This window comes from Piliocolobus tephrosceles, chromosome 15 (genome assembly GCF_002776525.5).
Source record: "Piliocolobus tephrosceles isolate RC106 chromosome 15, ASM277652v3, whole genome shotgun sequence".
NCBI lineage: Eukaryota > Metazoa > Chordata > Mammalia > Primates > Cercopithecidae > Piliocolobus > Piliocolobus tephrosceles.
Genome location: NC_045448.1, coordinates 14325906 through 14346479, shown reverse-complemented (window position 1 = coordinate 14346479; position 20574 = coordinate 14325906). Strand labels below are relative to the sequence as shown.

Sequence of the window (20574 nt, the reverse complement as noted above, 5' to 3'; positions counted from 1 at the left end):
AGAATAAAGCACAAGATAATTTCTTTAAAAAGGGCCAAACATTGATACATTCTATTTCATAATGGTATGGCAAAATCACCAAAAATGTAGGCAAAAATAATTGTAACACATTCACAAAGGGCTAATAAGCCATTTGCCTTGTTAAGGCAAAGAGCTAATTTTCCCAATTTCTAAAGAGCTTCTGTCAATTTCTAGGGGAAAAACCAGACTTTATTTATTTATTATTTATTTATTTTATTTTGAGATAGAGTCTCACTCTGTCACCCAGGCTGTAGTGCAGTGGCGTGATCAAGGCTCACTGCAACCTCCGCCTCCCGGGTTCAAGCGATTCTCCTGCCTCAGCCTCACGAATAGCTGGTAGTACAGGCACATGCCACCAAGCACGGCTAATGTTTTGTATTTTTAGTAGAGACCAGGTTTCACCATGTTAGCCAGGATGGTCTCGATCTCTTGACCTTGTGATCCACTGGCCTCAGCCTCCAATGTGCAGAACTTATTTTTTTAAAAATATGATTGAACTGACAAAGTTAAGAAACAAAAAGAAAGGTCCAAGACTACTGGAATAAAATCAATATATAAAAATTAATAGCATTTATCAAAAAATAAATTTATCACCAGTTTACAATATGTACATTCAACTTAGATATAAGAAAAACATCTGTGAATCAACCTATTAAACAAAACCACAAGATTTTCTCAAAAAATATAAAATTCTATCAAAAATGTAAAATATGTTATTAATATTTATGATAATGAGAAAAAAACGAAAACCCTATCAGATAAATGGACAAAGATATAAACAGGCAAATCAGATTAGAGAAACACAAATGACTAATAAACATATGAAAAGATGCTCAGACTCACTGGTATTTAGGGAAATACAAATACAAACAACCACGAGATATCACTTTCCAACTGCCAGAGTGGGAAAATTAGGAAGATGGATAATGCCAAGTATGGATGGGAATTGTGGTTACAGAGACTCATATGCACAGCTGCTGAGAACACAGACTAGAGGAATCACTCTGGAAAACAATCAGGCAGTACTTAGTACAGATAGGTGTATGTCTATCTTATGGCCTAGCATTCTCATGTATCTATATATATACACACATATATATACACCATACCCATGAGGTGGCAAGGACCAGGGAAAATTATAGCAGCACTATTTGTTGTAGTGCAGAGCTAGATGCAGTCCAGGGAAGTCTACTAGTTAGAGAAGTATAGCATAATGGATGCATAGAAGCAAATCAGGCAGCACTCAGTAGTCTGAGATGGATCTATGGTGTAAATAGATCTTAAAAACAGAGTGCTAGGTGAAAAAAAGAGAAACACCATGAGATCCATAGCACAACATCATCATTTGTGTGCATTTACAGTACGTACACACAAAAATTCTTGCTAATATGAAGATGTACAAATAGATATATATTAAGCAAATTAGACTGGGGTCCTATGATGAAGATGAGGGGGATGAAAATTAAGATCGTAAATAAAAAGAAATCAATCAATAGAGAATGTGAGATTTCACGGATCAATGATTGTGATAGGCCATGAATATAGGCATATGTTAGCTTTTTGCAAAACTGTGTGTGTATATACACATAAATATGTATGTGTGTATCCTAAAATCTTTCATGTTCATTTACTAAGTGACTCCATATCCAGAAATATATTCTAAGGAAATAACCCAAAATAAAGAAAAAAGTATCTATCCAAAGATATTTATTGCAGCATGATTTTCAATACTAAACAGTGTAAACAATGCAAATATTTAACAATAAATACAGTGATTAAATAAGCCATGGCATATCCAGTTGATATAATACTTTGCAACCATTAAATTGATGTTTACATGGAGTTTATGTTGACATTGGTGATGCTAATAGCATATTAATAAGTAAAATGTATGATATAAAATTGTATTTGTGTGAATACAATTAAAATTGAGACATGCTTTGAAAGGTTAATAGAGGAAAGTACACATATGTAAATAGTGGTTTTATATGAGTGGTAGAATTATAGACAATTTTTTCTTTCTTCCTGTATTTTCAAATGTAATTTAATGAATAGCTATTACTTTCAAAAATGTAAGACAAATTATACCAAGAAAATAAAGCATTACTTCTAGTTTAAATGCAAATATCCCAAGAAATACAACCAATTACGAGCTGTCAGTACTTTTCCTAAGTGCAAGGACACAGGACAAATTATGTAGCCACCTGAGTCCCTGAAACTGGGAACAGCCAGTGAATGCTGGTTTCTTTAAATAACAGGGTGTTCAACTAGATGCTTTGACTAAGTCACTAGAGATAGAAAAGAGGTGGAATGCTATATTGAGAGCTAGAAACATCCACAGTATAATAATGGGAAACTGGTTTAGACAACTCTTAAACCAACACTGAGGAAATACAATGTCTGTTTGGGCTGCTATGATATAATACCATAAACTGTATTGCTTATAAACAATATACATTTATTTCTCCCAGTTCTGGAGGGTGGGAAGTCCAAGATCAAGGTGCCAGCAGATCTATGTCTGGTGAGGGACTGCTTTCTGGCTTATAGATGGTGCCTTCTCGCTGTGTCCTCACATGGTGTTAGAAGTGAGCAAGTTTCCTTGGACCTATTTTATAAGGGAACTAATCCATTTGTGAGGGCTTTTCCCCCATGTTTTAGTCAACTCCTGAAAGGCCCCACCTTCTAATATCATCACCTAGGGGGTTAGGATTTCAACATATGAATTTTAGGAAGACACAAAGATTCAGACCACAGCCTACAGGGAGAGAGAATTTTTGAGGCTAGTGGTGCACTGTGAGTCCTCCCAGGTCTCCTGGGCATAAGATGGGGCAGTTCTGTCTCACCTCAGGCCTAGCACAAAGGGCTTCAGGAAACCACTGGAGATTCCTTCATTGGGATTCACTCCCAGGATATCCAGAGGACAAGAGGCTAGCCAACTGCAGGATTAGCCTGTGCTCCCATGTTGGATATAGGCTACATGCAAGAGAAAGCTTGAGTGGGATCTCCTGATATTTCACCCAGCAGAGCTGCTAGGCAGAGGAATTGCTTCTTACCTTACCTGGTAACAGGAGGGAGCATATGGTTGCTGAAAAGAATACATTCATCCAGGTCGAGGGGTCCAGTTGCAATATCAGGGGTTGGTGCTTGGTGAGTCTCCTAAGAGCATCCAGGAGACAAAGATCCAGTTCTAAAATTCTGCTAGGCACAGGAAAAACACAATGTTTTTATTAAAAGTTCCAATGAAGTCATACATTTCCTGACTGCTTTACCAGCCTTCCTCCACCATCCTCTCTACATCACCCCTCCCCCAACCCCTACACACGCACATGCTCTAGAGGAGTGGGGTCTAGAGTTATCAGCATGGGTCAAAAAGTGAAGACAGGCAAAACTGTTCCCACTGGGAAAGAGGCAAGTCCCAGGACTTTTCATAAAGTTGTAAATGGACTCTTTGAAGGGTATAGGCTTTCCAAGCACCACTTGAGATTTTGTTTCTGCAACTTGGAGCACCATAGAACTTTCTGTTACCTAAGAGAGAAGAGAAAGAGTTAATGAACTGGCCTGACTTTACCCAGTGACAGGGGAGAAACTACCTTCATGAATAAATGTAGGATTAAAAAAAACACGATAGTTTTGATTGTATTACTTCATGCCAGTTGCATGTGTATTTCACTGATGTGGTGATTTGATGGACGTCCTTAGTATGAGCACCAGGAAAAGCTAGTTGGAGGCTACTTGGAAAGCTAGGCAAGATCTCATTGCAGTGGTTCTCAAAGTGTGGTCCTGAATCCTGTGGGGTCCCTGAGACTCTTTTTTTACAGGATGCACAAGCTGAAAACCATTTTCACAATTCTACCATTTTGGCTTTTCTACTCTAATTCTTACACAAGTGTTTACAGGAGTTTGACAAAGTTTACAAGATGTGTTATATGAGAACAGTTTGAGTGCAAAGGCAGACATAAGAATCCAGTTGTCTTCTATTAAAACAGTCATTAAAAAGATTTGCAAAACTGTAAAACAATGTCACTCTTCTCACTTTTCTCTTTGGAAAATATAGTTATTTTTATAAAAAGCATCACTATGTAATAGGTAATAGGTTTGTGATTTAGTATTTTAAAATGTGTTAATATTTTAAAACTTAGTATTATTTCTATCATGGCAAATGTTGATAAATATAATTTACATAGACAAAAGCTCTTTGGCCCCTCCAGTAATTTAAAGGCCCTAAGACCAAGAAGATTGAGAACTGCTGTGCTAATGAAATAGGCAGAGGCTCCAAAGGGGAGACAGAGTCTATGAGGAACTGAAGCCTCTACAGACTGAGGAATACAATATTTATACAATTTCCTCTCACTTTTAAAAGTCTGAGTAAACACACAAATAAACACATAACTTTTATAATAAAGAGTCACGCGTGTAAGATCTTCCTCCAATATACAACAGAGATAAACCTTGCAATAGAGTTTTCAGTTGAAAGGGCGGGGAAGTTAACTGTAAGCATTGGGAAGTCCTTAAAAGCAGAACATAGAGGAGAGTGCAATAGCTCTCAGTGAAGGATAGGAGGAGAATGCCTGGAGAACCCTCTGGCCATGGGAACACAGCTGTGGGTACTATTTTTAGACTTTCAGTGCAGCTCAGATGCAGTCATTGAATAAAATATTAGGAGGAAGTATTTGTACTTCCTTTAATAGAAGAGTGTCATAGTCCATTTGGGTTAAAATACCATGAACTGAGTGACTTATCCACAACAGAAATGTATACCTCACAGTTCTGGAGGCTGAAAATCTGAGATCACAGTGTCAGCACGATCAAGTTCTGGTGAGGGCCCTCTTAATGGTTACAGATTGCTATATTCTCATTGTATCCTCACATGGATAATAAAGAGAAAAAGCAAGGTCTTAAGTGTCTTTTTATAGAGGTACTAATCCAATTCATGAGGGGGTCCACCCTCATGACCTAACACTTCCCAAGGGCCCCATCTCCTAATATCATCACTTTGGGGCTTAGGATTTCAACATATGGATTTGGGGAGAATACACATATTGAGTACATAGCAAGTAGTTCATATATTCATTCTAAGAAACACCCATTTTCATTGTCCTCAGAGCACCTCTATTTGAATACAATTTTAGTTCCCCTTTGACTTTTATCAAGAAGTGTTTGAACTACTTCATGTTTGAAATTCTGCTAAGGGGGTTAAAAAATGAGTAAGAGAAGACTCATTCTCTCCAAAGATTTATCACCTAAGTGGATACAAATAAAACACATTCAAAAATTAGGAAACCTGCAATCTCAGTGATAAAAGAAAATTCACTTAGTATTTTAACTTAATTCAGCTAATGTCTGCTGATTGCCTTTTATGTACAAAGCATTGTGGGTGGACAGGTTTATAAACATTTAATTAACTTCATCCTAACATTGTGAGTTAGAGTTCATAATCTCCTGTTAAAAGGCTGAGGGATAGAGGCTCAGGGCAGTGACTAGTCTAAGATCACACAGCCAGGAGCAAAGAGCTGGATGTGTAGCCATGTGTTTTTCAAGTCCAATGTCCTTTCCCATATACCATCTTTCTCCGAGACAATTTACTGAGTGGGTTTCATTTATTTGGGTCTAATTTGATCTCCAGTGAGTTCATGGTTCATGAGGAACAACTAATCTCATTTAGAAATGGATACCAGATATTTTTTCATGAGAATGGTCATGGGTAACTTGTTTTACTGCAGCATCTCATGGTAATGCTCTCCTAGCTAAGTTAAATAGGGATCTTTATATGTGTAAATAGGTCTGTCATTCAGATTTGTGCCTGGCCTGTCTCATGTCATTTACCCTGTTGTTAGGCCTGGCCATTCACTAAACAGTCATTATTTTGTACAACTATTGCAGGTTGTTGCTGGAAAAATTTTAATTAAAATTAATTAAAATTGCAAATATGCTTTTTATCCAGAATATTTAACTTCTTATAAGAAACTAAAAGCATGCTATGCATTGACATTTTTTCTTGTTCAGCTTATTTTTGAAAGACATTTTTCCCAACACATGATCAACAGCATAGTATTTATTGATGAATAAATGAAAAGTCCTTTGAGAATTACCTTGGACCCCTGGTTACCAACACAGATGCGTTGACTATTATCCAACAGATGCACCTGTTTCTAAAGTTGAGGATGAAAAACAAAAGAATCTGAAAATTGAGGCTTGATTCCATTTTGATATTTGAACATGTACTTGAGACTTTCATTCCAGGAGGTTGGACATCAATTATAGGTGATTAGTGTGTGTTACACAATTGGTCCAGAGTTTGAATGGATTTGCCTTTTTGAATACCCTGATACCTACCTCTCTAAGGTAGATCATTTTGAAAAATTAAGAGCTCATCTTTATTAAGTGGCCACTACTTTGATATAAATACTCCCATGCATTCACTGAAACATTAAATGGGTTTTGTTCTGTAAGAAAAAGGTGGAGGGAGACACTTGATTATTCCAGGAAAATCTTATAAGGTTCAGACAGATGTAATGTTTTGATCAGAACCCCTGAGTTAAAGTGCTGGTTCTACTAAATTCAAGATATGTGATACTGAGTTGGGTGTTTTTCCCCTTTTAAGCCTCAGTGCCCCTATCTGTATGCTGGGAACAGTAAGACCTGACAGACACAAGGTTGGTCATGAGGACAATTGACTATGCAAGCTACACATTTCTGAGCAAATGTCAATAATTATTCTTCTGATGATGTAGACTTAGTTGTCTCCTTACATTATTTCATCATTATAAGCAAATATGATATTCAGGACACTCTTGTAAGTAATAAAAGGTTTTTCAAAGGAAACAAAATCATTGTGGTCCTATAAGGTTGGAGACTTAAATATTTGTTACTTAAAATTACTCTGATGGATATTCTTCCTCTAAGCAGCCTTTATTAAATTCCAAATGTAATCCTATTGGAAAAGTAGAACTACAACATCAGCAATACTCCTTAGAGTTCTTGTCAATTTGACAGATTTGACAGGCAGATAAATTTAATTTATTAAAAGATTCCGTCTAGCATTTTTAAAAGACAAGGGGTTTGTACACTGTAAATGGACTGTTTTCACAGCCTTATTAAAATAAATGCATAAAGTCAGCTGTTTGTCTTTGTATTTCATTAACATTAAGGAATTGTAGTCCAGTAGCTGATGGTCATATACCTGGATATTTTGGCAAACTTATCAATTTTTGTATATAATCTGGAATTTCTCCTTCTGAAAGTAAATGGGAATTGCACACAAGAAAGAACATTTCGTTTGTATGATGTGCCGAATTTCATAGAGACATTTACTGTAGTTATTAGAGGCATTTAGAGAGCCGATGCTATGTGCCAAAGGCCATTGGAAACACATGAGCAAAGTCAAGATTTCTTTGGACAAGAAGCTCAGATTTGTTTTTCTTCAAAGAAATGCAATTATTTATATTGAAGGAATACTGTCAAAGTTAACAGGTTTTCTGTTTTGCTTTTTCCTTCAGAAGGCCATTTTAAATTAAACACAATATGCTTTAAAATTGAAATATTTATATAGATTGTGAGCCAATACCAGTTTTTAGAGTTGTTAGTTCTCTTTTAGCAATTGTTGCACCTCAATTATTATTTCTACTTTGGAAAAGGGTCTTGGTCCTGAAACATTCTGTACACTGCATCTGATAGTTGTCCTCATAGCTCCAACATCCTGCTTGTTCTTTCTCTTTGTAGCTCCCCTAGCTCCTCAGCACTGGCCTGTGGCCCTGTCTTCCTGTCTATCAGCTCAGCCTCTCTCCTTGGGTGAGGCTATCCTCTCACTTCATCTCTGCTTTGGGTCCAGCCCCCTTCCAAGAAGCTCTTGTATGTTCACAGTTACCCATTAAAGAACCTGTCCCAACCCTGTGAACTGAATCTTAGGCAACCAATCCATCTATCAATCAAAGACCCTGTCTACAAATATACACTGGGAGGTGAATTAATTGGTAAATCTAATGCTAGTAATCTGATCTTGGTAGTTCAACATCAAGAGGACTTCACTTAAACACATTTAAGCTGTACTTCTACAGACTTCATAAGACCAAACTCACCCTAAAAATAGTATTTAATATACAATATACAAGATAGTCTATTATATTTAAATAACAAGAAGGTATATTTATCCATATTTCCACCTAATAATAAAAAGTTAACAAAACTGTGTAATTATCTCAGAAGAATCTTCCAAATACTCTATGCCAGTCAATGACTGATTTTTGAAGCTGATGTGTACCTTCAAGTGTTTCTTCCTTTGACCTCCTATGGTAATTTTTAAAAAATTAGACCTGGGTAATTACCTATATTCCAGGCTGTAACGGATTATAGCTAATAGTGGGCCTGTCTCCTTTGTCCTATCTCGTTCTTGAAATCTAGACTATGCTTTGTATGCACGTGAAATTAAAAAAAAAAAAAAAAGCTTGCCTTTATTAGGGACCCAAAAGATGTTTAAGGAGTTTATCTGCCACTAGGACATTAATTTCAAAATATAACTTACTGTTCTTGTTGTAGAATAGTTGTTTTTGAATTAAACGAGATTCAGATAATTAACTCAGCATTGATCGAGGACTTACTAAGGACCAGATACTAGTTACTAACCAATCAAAGATCAAAGTGCCAAGACACCTTCCTCACACTTATTTCAGAAGGCAATCAGGTTCTCATTAACTTAAATAGATTATGTTTGACATAGTTTAGGGGATGAAAACTGGAATATTAAATGGGTGGCATGATCATTAAATGTTTGAAGAAAGTGCTACACCAGAAGTTCAAACGGGAGAGGATGAATTTGGCTAGTTTTAGCTGTTTTTGTAGGGGATGTTGCAGGAAAAGGAGAAGCTTCACAGAACAGTTGGTAAGTGAACAGGGTTCTCACCAGGACCCAGGAGGAGCAGGACTTTTACATGCGCCAAGGAGAGGAGAAGAATGTTCCATACAAGTGAAACAGCTTGAGCAAAGGCATACAATCACTAGGCTTTTGGGGAAAGGTAGGTGGTCCAGTACAGATGCCTCCCAGTGAGAATGTACTGTGAAATCAGGGGGCGAAGCTTCGGAGGTTGGGAGCTGGGGTTGGAGGAGGGGAGTACGGGACAGACTGGAGCAGAGCTTGCGTGCTGCCAGGGAGTCTGGGTTTTATCTTATGAGTTATAGAAAGCCCTTAAAGGCTGTAAGGAAGTAACATAGGCAGAATTAATCTGGGTTTAGAGCCTTTGTTTTGTTGGCCTGTAAAGGATGGAGTAACTACCTCTCCTCCCATTTTCTTTCATAGATCCTGTCTTATAAAATTATACACAAATAAAGCAGACACATGCAAGGAGCACTGATCTCTGACATCAGAATAGTGAGGCTGAATAATGAAAAATGTCCTCCACTGTCTACTCTGGAAATTGCTCTCAGGGCAAAAGCAATGTTTTACCAGAACCCCTATTTACCTGGATTCGAATCCCAAATTAGTAATAATATTTCACTCTAAAGAAGTTCTCTAGAATTTTGGCACTTTTTTTCTCAACAGGATATCGTGGTTTAAAATCCCAAATTAAAGTAGCTTGTCTTAGATACAGGTAAGCTTAACCATGTCCAGAACCAGATTAAACTACATTAAATGTCCAGAGGTGCTAAGAGAATAACTCCCTACAAAAGTAAGGGGTGCTCCTCCTAGGAGTTCCAAGGAACACATCAATATAAAAGCATATATATTTCATAAGACATTAATGTAGTTACATTCTCAGTGTTCAATTGCATTTCAAATTATTCTAGCTGTTCAACCAGCCTGGAGGTCCAACCGTCAATCAAAGGAGGCTGTTTTTCTTCTGCTCCCCCTACTGGAAGGTCAGGCAAAGTGATTTTTTTCCCCCCTATTATACACGCTGTAGGTGAATGTAGGTGAATTTGCTTACTAAGATTGGGAGAGATTTTACTTTCCAGAAGGTAAACAGTACTTGGGTTTTCAGGAGACTCTTTCTTCACTGACTGAACATCTCTGGCGGTCTACAGCCCATTCACTACAGTGATCTAATCAAGAAATGTCTAGTCTCATCTTTAATTCTTGCAAATCAAACCTCAGGTGCCTTTGAAATTTGCAACGCCCAAAGCTACCTCACCTGGGCAGAAATTAAATGACCAAGAAGAGAAAAATCTGTATTTCCATAGTAATGAAACTCATAAAGTTCATTCAAGAAGAAATGTTTGTACCAGTATACCCAGGATGGAGAAATCTTTTAAACTCTGTATAGCTATTCTCCCATCACTTGCAGTGTAATATACCACAATGAAGGTTCACATCATTCCAGCTTATTTTCTAAATAGAAACTAAATTTCTACTGTATGGTTCTTAAGGAGAATCTTGTATAAGTCGATACGCACAGTTAGCCCATTCCTACCATGGTTTACCTCCTAGAGAAATGCTGGGCAGTATTCCTCACATACTTTCCCCAGTTCCTCCACTGAGTGAATAGACTCTCATTTAGCACCTACTGCAAGTGTTAGACTTCCTAGCAGCAAAAAAAGAGCGAGTCACAGAGCCTTCCCCAATAGACCTAGGAAGAGACAGACATAAATGGTATTTGTAGTTGAAGAGAGAGTCTGGGGATGTTAACAAACTACAGTGGGAACTACTATAGCCACCTGAGCGGCTAGCATGGAGCCCGGCCATAAAGCATAGATGAATAAGAGTTTGCTGTTCAGGAATTTAGAATGGTAATCAGGTTAAGGGGACAACATAGAAAGCCAAGGAAGTATGAATGAAAACTACATGTTCTACAAAAAGTCCTGTGTGGCCCGAGTGTAAGCTGAGAGTTGAAGGAAATGCAAGCTGGTGAAGATAGGGGCCAGACCATGGAAGACGCTGACTGCCCCACTAAGGAGCTCAGCCTTTACTTGGCAGTGATGACTCTGTGGTTAGAAACAGCGCTATAGACACAGGTGTTTGGATAGAAGAGCTAGAGGGGTAGAGACAGGTGCGGAAGTTATAGAAATAGCCAGGTGTAAAGTGACAATCCAGATTGGAATCAATAGCAGGTGGGATAAAAAACAGTAGCATACAGCATTCCTGACTATATCTAGGAAAGTATTTATCATATCCCCAGGTAAAGGATGGTGTCTCCTATAAAATAGAATCAAGAGAGTAAAAGAAACGCCTACCCATCCGCACCCACACATACACACAACCAACTCTCTCTCAATGATCATGGGGGCTGTGAACTCTTGAGGCTTCTCCTGTACAACGTGCTCATTCCTGGGCCTGAATCTGACTCTGGCCTTAAAAGACACATGGGAAATCTCACAGGACCTCAATGCTGTGGGTAGGGGGTGTGTCCTTTGCCAGCTCCAAAACTTCAGGGGACTCTGTTGCTTCTTAGAGTTGATAAAGTTATCCTTGAGAAGGGTTGCCAGATAATACACTGGACATGCAGTTACATTTGAATTTCAGATAAACAGATAAGCTTTAGTGCAAACAACCTAAATATTGCAGGGAACATATTTATTCTAACACAATAATCCTAAAATCAATAATACTTTATCTGAAATTCAAGTGTAACTGAGAATCTTGTTTTTTTATTTGCTAAATCTGGCAGTCCTACCTCTGAGCCTTGCTTACCTTTAGCTCAGACCCCCTGGGCAGACACTTGCACTGAGAAGCGAAAGGTGGGAAGAAATAAAGCGAGTGCTATTGGGAGTTGAGAGATGTTTTTCAAAGTCATCACGGGTATGATCTCCCTAGATCTGCTCACCCCCTTGCAGGATCTGAAATCTACAGTGGACTTGGAAGTGAGCAAAGAGCTGGTATGCCATAGGACTGTCATGGGGAAAATAACTGAATTTAGAATAATAACTTACTTGCTAAAGCAAATGTCAGTGTACTTATAATAAAGAAGCTCTCAAATAGAACATTAATGTCTATATCACACACACTGATGGCAAGAATTTCCTTAGGATACATATAAGCAATAGCCTTATATGAGCGTTTTCAATTTTTTGAAACATTAAATGATGCTCAAAGTAACTTCTGAAGCATTCATTTTATGCTTGAAATTTAGGACATTGATTCTACTAATACCTAGTATTTCATAGGCATCTATCCTTTGGACAAAATAAAGTTCATAACTCACATTCACATTAAGAATTGAATTATAAAAGCCAAGAGGCATGGCAATTAATATTTTAATATATCAATGAGTAATGTGTATTTATAAAAACACCCATGACCAAATTCCATCAAATCTAATTTTCCCAGAGTTAAGTGTACATCTAGTAAATCTATTCCTATAAACCGAAGAAAATTTTTAACAAGAGCTACAATAAGCTTCCTTCTGAAGGAATAATCTTGTGACTTCATGTGAGAAAAATCTCTCCCTGAGGTGAATGGGAGATGAAGTTATGAAAGTTACAGTTGGAACTATGAGTTTGCTTTTCCCTTTCTGACTGAATGACAAGAGAACATTTTCTGCTTTTCCTGGATTCTTTGTTTTCTCTGCTAGAAGCAAATCAAATATTCCAAATACCCTTCAGCTGAAACTAGTCTTAAGCCCCATAAGGTGTACTTCCATGAGCCTTTTGAGGTGGAAAGACCCTGCCAATTTTGCTTAGAGAAATTTCTTTAGTCTCACCTTTGCAGGCAAGGCAAGTGATGGGCTTTCTGGTTTCCTGGTAACTAAGAATTAGTGAGAAGCACTTGTACTAGACTGCTGCCATAGTCTTACATTTATGGAGTACCTACTGTGTGCTTGTTCTATCAGCCATCAAAAAGAATGATAAAAGTCCATAGCATAGGAAGCCATTCATCTGAGTGTTCTGCCAAAAAATACAGTAATTACAAGCAGTGTCACCGTCAGTGACAAGATCGGGGAAGACCATCTTTCCTTTTTTTTTCCCAGCTTATTCAAATACTTAAACCTCTTCTATTTCAAGTTCAAGTGAGGTAAACATACAACCTCAAAGGTAAACGTTGAGTTGTGAAATAATGGGATTTTATAAATTACTAAATATTTGAAAGATAGGATCTTAGCTTCTCTTTAGTGTCTCAGTTAGAAGGGAGAACAGGTGTCCCCTGTTGAAAAGCTTATTGGCTCATTATATCATCTCATAGCCTCCCCACTTTATCTTTCTTCTTAGTTTTCAGTTACTTCCTAATATTTACAGCTTTCCTTTGAATTTTTTTCTTTTTAGTTAGAGAAATCAGGAACATATTTTTCCAAAAATGAGAATAAAACTAATTGCATAACTCCCACATTTTCTTTTTATTGTTAGCTTTACGAGTAGCTGCTTGCTGTCCAGTTATACATTAGCTATATGACTGCCAGGGTTTTTCTTCCTATTTTTGTATATCTCAAATCACTCTCCATTTTGTTTTTAAGTAGCCTGTATGTGTGTGTGTGTGTGTGTGTGTGTATCTGAATGAAATAATTGCTAGCTATAGGCAAAAATGTATGTGCACACAGATATATATTCATGTGTATACATGTGTATGAATGTGTACTTACATATACGTAAATGTACATATGTGTTTATGTATATGTAAATATGTACATATATGCATATTATACCAATAGCTAGTAATTTCAAAAGAAAACATTGACTTGAGTGTTAGATAACCATTCTCTAAATTCAGTTTTTGATGTTTCAAGAAACACAAAAGTCTGTCTTTTCACCTGCAGACCCTTTGTGCACGTGGCAAATCACCTCTGAAAGGCAAAAACTAACTGGATTCTCTTCATTTGTTCAAAAAAGAGAAGGAAGTTTTAAAGATACGCCTATGAATAAAAGAAAATTAGGTTGCTGTATTATGATTGTGCAATTAGTATTAATTTCATTGGAACTTGACCCTGTTCCATTTATTAGACGACTAAGACATTTAACTCTTAGGGATGTTGATACGAACCACAAAACATAAGTAGTCAATAAAGTATGTTTGAAGACTTTTAGTATATACGGCTTATTCAGGTAAATCATTATTTTGTAAATACTAATAGCATATTTTTCCAAGAAAAATAAAAAAGCTAAGTTCTAACAAAAGTATTCACCACAGAAAAATTAAACATAGGGGAAGGTAAACATTAAAGTTAAAAAAAACAAACAAACAAAGTAAGTCATACAGGTGCTTCTATGCTTCATGGTCTAATCTGGCACAAGTGTTTCCTAACTATAATATATATTATTATTATTTTAAAATACTGTCATTACAATAGCTTACATTTTTTAATATTGAGGAACACTTTATATCAATTTAACTCATACTTAAAAATGCAACATATGTAAATTCTATATTTTTTTTTTTTTTGTTTGGAATGTACTTTGAGAACAACAGCATTTCAGGACTGGTTTTGTTTAAAGTATACCCAGTCCTCCTCCTTATTTTATTTGATTTTTGGTTTAAATAAAAGTGGACCAAAGCACTCTCTGAAGTAAAAGTACCTGTCTTTTCTTTTTCTTTTGTTAAATCATAGTTTGTTTTTACTACCTGAAAGTTGAGAAAGAATGCAGTATAAATATAGCTGTTCCCTACACTGGAGCAGGCAGAACAGAACCAGTCCCCGACTTAGCCACACCCAACATCATGGAAATCACTGTGAAGCTGTGGTCTCTTGAGGACAACTCAAACCAAAACTAAACCCCTAACATTATTAAAATGTTAGGAAACTTTTCAGGTAATTTCTGTAACGCTGGTAAAATACAGAAAGATTACATTCACTCATAATAAAAATCAAGTGTGCCCATGCCATCTGCAAAGGGAACTTGCACCATCTTGGTTTCACTCACATTGTTAACAATGCCCTAAAAATATACACCTTTTCCGGGATAAAACCATTAGGTAATATCTTGATCATATCCTCTGCATGATGAACTATCACTCAAATTATTCTGTCATGGGTTACCTTACTAACATTGACGAAGAGATAATAAATGATAATTTCAACAGGAATATGAGAAACCTTGCAAAACTTTCAAGTTTCTTTCATAACTATTGTTTTGTTATTGCATATTTGTAGAGGTATTATCATCAACCCAATCCTTTATAGGCCAATATAGTAACGAATGCTAATTGAACTGCCCAACTTATTTTTATTGTCAGTCTAGCCTTAGCAAGTATAAAACTGACAAGACACTCCTCTATGAGAGTGACCCGCTTAGTGAGAGAGAAATCTGTGTACCATCAGAGGAAATAAATCTTAGTATTCGGTGTGATAGAGACTAATTCATTGCTTTTGATGAAGTCCCACCCTTTGAGTGACTTTGAGGTGGAAGACAAAATGTCAAGAAGGAGTCCTGCAGGAACAAATGCTTAAGATGGTGTTTAATACAGCAGGGAGCCAAGATACAGTAGTAGGACACAGTAAAGAATGTGGAGTGTGTAGATACAATAAAGAATTCATTTTATGATCTGCCACCTGTTATTTGAAAGAGGAAAAAGGGAAATAAACGACTTTCAGTTCTTCATACATGCAAAGATAAGTTAGTTATTACAAAAGTTTTGCTGTTGTTTGTGCTGAAAGAAAAGCATATGCGTTTAAACATTTTTTTAAAAATAAATCACTCAATAGGCTTAAGAAAAATACTTTAGTTCATATTTCATTGATCTGACCTTTTGATTTAAGATCGGGGATGAATCCAGGATGAAAACCCAAGAAAAAAAAAGAAAAAGAAAGAAAAAATAGAAGTGAATCATGTACCATGAAAAAGGCATTTCCAGTCTCAGCTAACCTCAACTACTTTTTATTGCATTATTTTTGAAATGCCAAGAAACTGGCTTTGGCCATAATACTTGCTGTCCAATCAAATCACAGCTGTTAATATGCAATTGCTTGCAACAATTAGTTAAACAGCATTATTTGACAAATTCCCTTGAAAGAGACATCGATGCTATAAGTGTCTAACACACTGAATCAAGTAACTATCAGTTAGGCTGGGGCGGCAGCGGGAGGAGAGAAGTTTACAAATCCTTGTCCACAGAAGGGGTTTCACACCCAGCCCTAAGTTTTTGAAAAACACACATTTGCCTGATCCTACAAGTTCTTCCCTGGTTTCAGGAAGAACTGAACTGTGGAACTGGCTAAAGAGGAGGGGGAAAAAGCCACCAACTGTAGATTCATTTTTAAGGAGATCAGGAGGAGAGGAAGAAAAACAGAAATGCAAATGTGAAATGGCAATGATATACAACATGGAGAAAATAAACATCATGGAACCTGCTAGCAATTTCCACCAATTTCCACCAAAGCAGTGAACCCCTTAACTGACAGAAATTCAGTACAATATACACATTAATTAACAACTCCACCATTACTAGGGCTGCTGTTGAAAGCCAAAAAATTAACAATATTCAAAAACAGAATTCTTACAATATTTGAGAAAAATAGAGTGAAAAGGCAATGTTAGCTAAGCTCTTAGCTACATCCACTCTTAATGGCCCCCAATATTTAAACTATCATGGATTAAAGCCATGAAAATAAAAATTTCAATTTGAAATTTTATTAGCATGTTGCTAAAATGGTCAATAAAAACATCAACACGATAGGCTTTGTTGACTTAGTTGGAAAACTGCTCTCTCATTTTTAAAACTTTATTTCCACTGCCCCACCTTTGAAGATTTCTATGTTAGGAAAAGCCAAACTAAATATACTGGCTATGGTGTTGTAATAATGCTGGTTTCTGGAATGGTGCCATGTCCTCCCCCTCCCTCTCCTCCAACTCCTTTAAAAATATGACTATTTTTGAAACGCAGCCCGAGGAGGGAGCAATCAAGGGTTCAGAACAATAAGCGCCCTTCACACATTCAAGTTCCCAGACACCAGGTGAACGAGGGAGCTTCTTGTCGGGGGCGGGGCCGGCTGTCCTCACCGAATTCGCTGCGCCATCTTCCTCCCGGGACCAGGTCGGCTTCCCTTCTGCCAGCGAGGGAGACTCGGAGGCAAAGGCGGGTGGGGGTGGCGTTCGCTTCCCTCGGTGGAAAGAACGGGAGGCAAACACCGTCTGGCTTAGCCCGCAGCCTGAAACACAATGTCAGGAGACCTGGGGCTGGAGAGCTGGAAAAGTCCCGGGCAGCCTCAGGATAACCCGGAATCCCGAAGTGCTGTCTTGGGGAATTATTCCCAAGTGCACAAGGGACAGGCTCGATTTCTTGGAAATCCTGCGATCTGGGGACGCATCCACAGAGGAGCTGAACTGTGCCCTGAAAAGACCAATTCTCGCCTCCGACCGGTCTGTTCGCGCGCTCGGGGCGGTGATGGTCCCTTTTGAGAAGAGGGTCGTTTTCGGGTCGGGCCACAGTCACTGGTCATGGACTCGTGAGGGAGGCCGTATCCTTTCTCCCCTCAGCCCCTTCTCCGTTCCCGGTTTACATCTCAAGGGGAAAGGGCACGCGGGGTCTCCCGGCACCGTCACCACCACCGTCATCACCACCGTGGCTGTCGGCCAGGCGCGCGCAGCGGCGCCCTTTCGGCCCTGGGGCAGTTCCTGAGACTTCCTGCCGCTGGCTGGGGGGTGCGGGGGTGCAGCCCGGGCCCGGGACACCGGCAGCGGACGCGCTTGGGGGGCAGGGGTTGAGAACCGCCAACTGCGAAGTCCGGGTGCGGGGAAGGGAAGGGAGCGAAGTGCGGGGAGGCAGAGGGGCCGGCAGCCCCTAGGCTGCTACTCCTTGTCGTCCACGAGGTCGGCGAGCTCCTGGAGCACTCGCAGGCGGCCGCTGGCGTCGATGCGGCGCTTCTCGCGGATGAGGTCTTCCAGGCTGTGAAACCTGGCGGTGTGGACCTTGTTCTCTCCCAGGTGCACCTTGAGATAGTACTGCTGCTGCGGGGACTGCGTGCCGGCCGGCACCTCCCCTCCCGCTTTGAACTCCCGCTTGCCAAAGCGGCACCAGGCGGCGAAGCTCTCCGAGTTCGTCCAGCAGATCTCCTCGCTCTTGAGACCCAGGTGGCCGCAGGCGTTCTGCACCACCAGCTCGGCCACCAGCGGGCGGTAGCGGTACCAGCTATTCACCACCCGGCCCACGTTGGCCGCGCCCGCCTCGTATAGGCTGTCCTGGCGGATCTCGCCTTGGTGCAGGTGGATGATCTGCCCGCCGCCCACGTAGACGGCCCAGTGCGGGGCGGGCGCGGGCGGCTCCGGGGCGGGCTGCAGCCACAGCAGCTCCAGCAGGTCTCCGGGTTCGCAGAGCGCTGGCAGCGCGGTGACCGCGTAGACGCTGAGGTCGGCGCCCTGAGGGCCGCCGCTCACTTTGGAAAAGATGCATTCCTGGCCCCGAAAGGCGGAAAACTGAGTCTCGTTGAGCACCAGCTGGTGCAGCAGGTGGTGGTGGTGGCGGCTGGGGCTCTCCGGGCAGGGGGTGCAACCCGGGGGGGCCTTCACGCCAAACTTCTCGGGCTGCCCGCGTTCGTCCAGGTCTTCCTCATCATCCGAAAAGAAGTAGGCGACCCCGACCCGCAGTTCGTCCTTCTCAATCCCCGACGGGTCCCCTGTGGGCAACTCGCTGTAGTTGAGGTGGGTGATGCGGTCCAGTTGGTTGCCCATCAATGAGGTGGCGAGGTGAGGACCAGGAGCGGGGATCTGCGGAAGCACAGAGAGACAGAGACACCGTCAGAGTCCTGGCTGCCCCTTTCTTTTGTGTCCTTCCCCAAGACGTGCAGTGCCCCTGGGACCTGCTGGCTCGCCTACGTGCCCTCACCGGAGTCACCCTTTCCGGCCCAGTCCTCCGTGACCCCCCGGGGGTAGGTGGGGCGGAGAAGCCGCCACCGGTCCGGCGAGAGCAGACGCCACGACACAGCTTCCGACCCCTTCCGGGAACCCGGTCCAACTCCCAGAAGAAAACACCCAGGCTGGCTGGAGAGCTTGCGGGGTCCCAGTGGGGAGGACAGCGCTGACTGTGGCAGCGTGGGAGACGGACGCCCAGGAAGGACGGAGGGGTGGGCTGAAAGGGAGAAGGGAGCCTAAGGCCAGTGAGCTGGGAGCAAGCTAAGCTCCCATTTCTGTCCCCACCCTCTCCAGCCCACCTCCCAGTTTTGCACTAGGTTGCCTTCCTCCCCTTACAGAGGCTCGCACAATGACAATCGGACACAATCTCAGGCATTCAGTTGACACCAGCAACATTTTGGACACTTGGGAGTCCAGACACTGCCAAGCTGGTATACTGGTGTATAATGTCACATACACCCACAATGACAAACCTTTGCGACTACACACTGGCACACTTAGACCCCACACATTCGTACACAATTTCAGCTCCACACTTGCACGCTCGCCGTTGCATGTACGCCCAAGCACCCGGGCACACCTGCCCTCACAGGCAGGTGCACTCTGCCCCTTACTTCTCTTGCCTTGTCCCCATCAGGGCCAATCGGACTGCGCCAGGGCGAGGCTGCTCTGTCTAAAATAACCTAACAAAGAGGCAGGGGAAGGATGGAGAAAGCCTGTGCAGTGTATGTGTGTGGGTGTGGGTGGGAGCGTGTGTGTGTAGAGAGGTCCACTTTTAGCCCAAAGACCCCTTTCCCTCCTACCTAGCACAGGATCCAAACAATCGGACGAAGAAAAACCGTTTCCAAGGCAAAGAAAGCCGCTTCTCCCTACCCGTGATTTCCCTGCTCCCGAAACCCCAAACTCCTTTAAAGTCTCGTGGTCCCCATGGGTGCTGCGGAAGCGGCGGTGGCGAGTGGGTCCTGGGCTGCGCGTGGGGCTGCGGCTCCGCTCTACCCCTCGCCGAACCGTGCAGTGCGGCGCCCGTGCGCCACCAGGTCTGCGCTGGCCGACCCGCCTGCTCCCACTGGACAGTCCCGGCTCGGCTCTGCTTTCCCACCGCCGCGCCGACGACTCTAAGTAGCCGGAGCAGCCAGTTCCAGGGCCCGCCCCAGGACGCGCTCATTGGTTGGGGCGGGTGCCCGAGCCCTGTCAATCTCCGCCGGCGGGGGAGGGGAGCAAGGGCGGGCCTCCAGTGAGCTCCGCTCCGCCCCGCCCCGTCCCCCGCACACCCGACCGCGCGACGCCCCCGGGAGCGGAGGTGTGCGCACAGGCGGGGTGCGCGGCGGTTTCTGCCAGGAGCTGCTGCAAGCTTGCGCCCGCGCCCCCAGGTCATGCGAGCTGATTGTGACTGAGAACACAGTCCGCCCGCGTTCCGTGTTCCAGGAAGACAGACTCGGGCGGCGAAGCTGAGTCTAGATATGGAGAAGAAACCCCAGGACACCCCAGTGTGGCCCAGGCACTGCGAGCGGTCCGGGGCAGGCAGCGATGTTGTTCGAGGCGGGCTCCTGGGTCCTGCTGGGATCCCCCAGAGCCTTGGTTCCTGATGCCCCTAGGCTGGTCCTTGGATCAAAGACCCTTTCCCAGACGTCTTTGAAATTGCTCCTGCGAAGTTTGGCTCCTCTTCTTTGACTGGAGCGAGGCTGCTGACCCAGAGCTCATGCCCGGTTTAAAAGGAGTTTGGTGTCAAATGCCACTCAAAAGCCTGAGCTTTGGCCAGTCCGTTCCCCGGCTGTGCCTATGATATTGGCCTCCAATTTTCTGACTATAAGAGGAATACCTCACAACTCATGTACATGAGTTCATACATGCAAG

The 20574-nt window shown here is 41.7% G+C and overlaps 2 protein-coding genes across 3 annotated transcripts; both read right to left on the bottom strand.

The window, feature by feature from the left end:
• Positions 1-1713: 1713 nt before the first annotated feature.
• Positions 1714-17312, bottom strand: LOC111532124. Its single transcript, XM_023199370.3, is given in 3 exon segments — positions 1714-3216; positions 16873-17243; positions 17245-17312. Coding segments are annotated over 3 exon segments (447 nt in total). The 3' UTR covers positions 1714-3208.
• LRATD1 (LRAT domain containing 1) lies at positions 12488-19842 on the bottom strand. 2 transcript variants are annotated; one of them, XM_023199362.2, is made up of 3 exons: positions 19594-19818; positions 18695-18937; positions 12488-18576 (listed from the first exon to the last, which is right to left on the bottom strand). In XM_023199362.2, the coding sequence occupies exon 3, from the start codon at positions 18538-18540 to the stop codon at positions 17662-17664; it is 879 nt and encodes a 292-aa protein (XP_023055130.1). In that variant the 5' UTR covers positions 18541-18576; positions 18695-18937; positions 19594-19818; the 3' UTR covers positions 12488-17661. The 2 variants fall into 2 exon arrangements, with proteins under 2 accessions (XP_023055130.1, XP_023055128.1); XM_023199360.3 differs by lacking the exon at positions 18695-18937 and having other exon boundaries at positions 19594-19842.
• Positions 19843-20574: the final 732 nt, after the last annotated feature.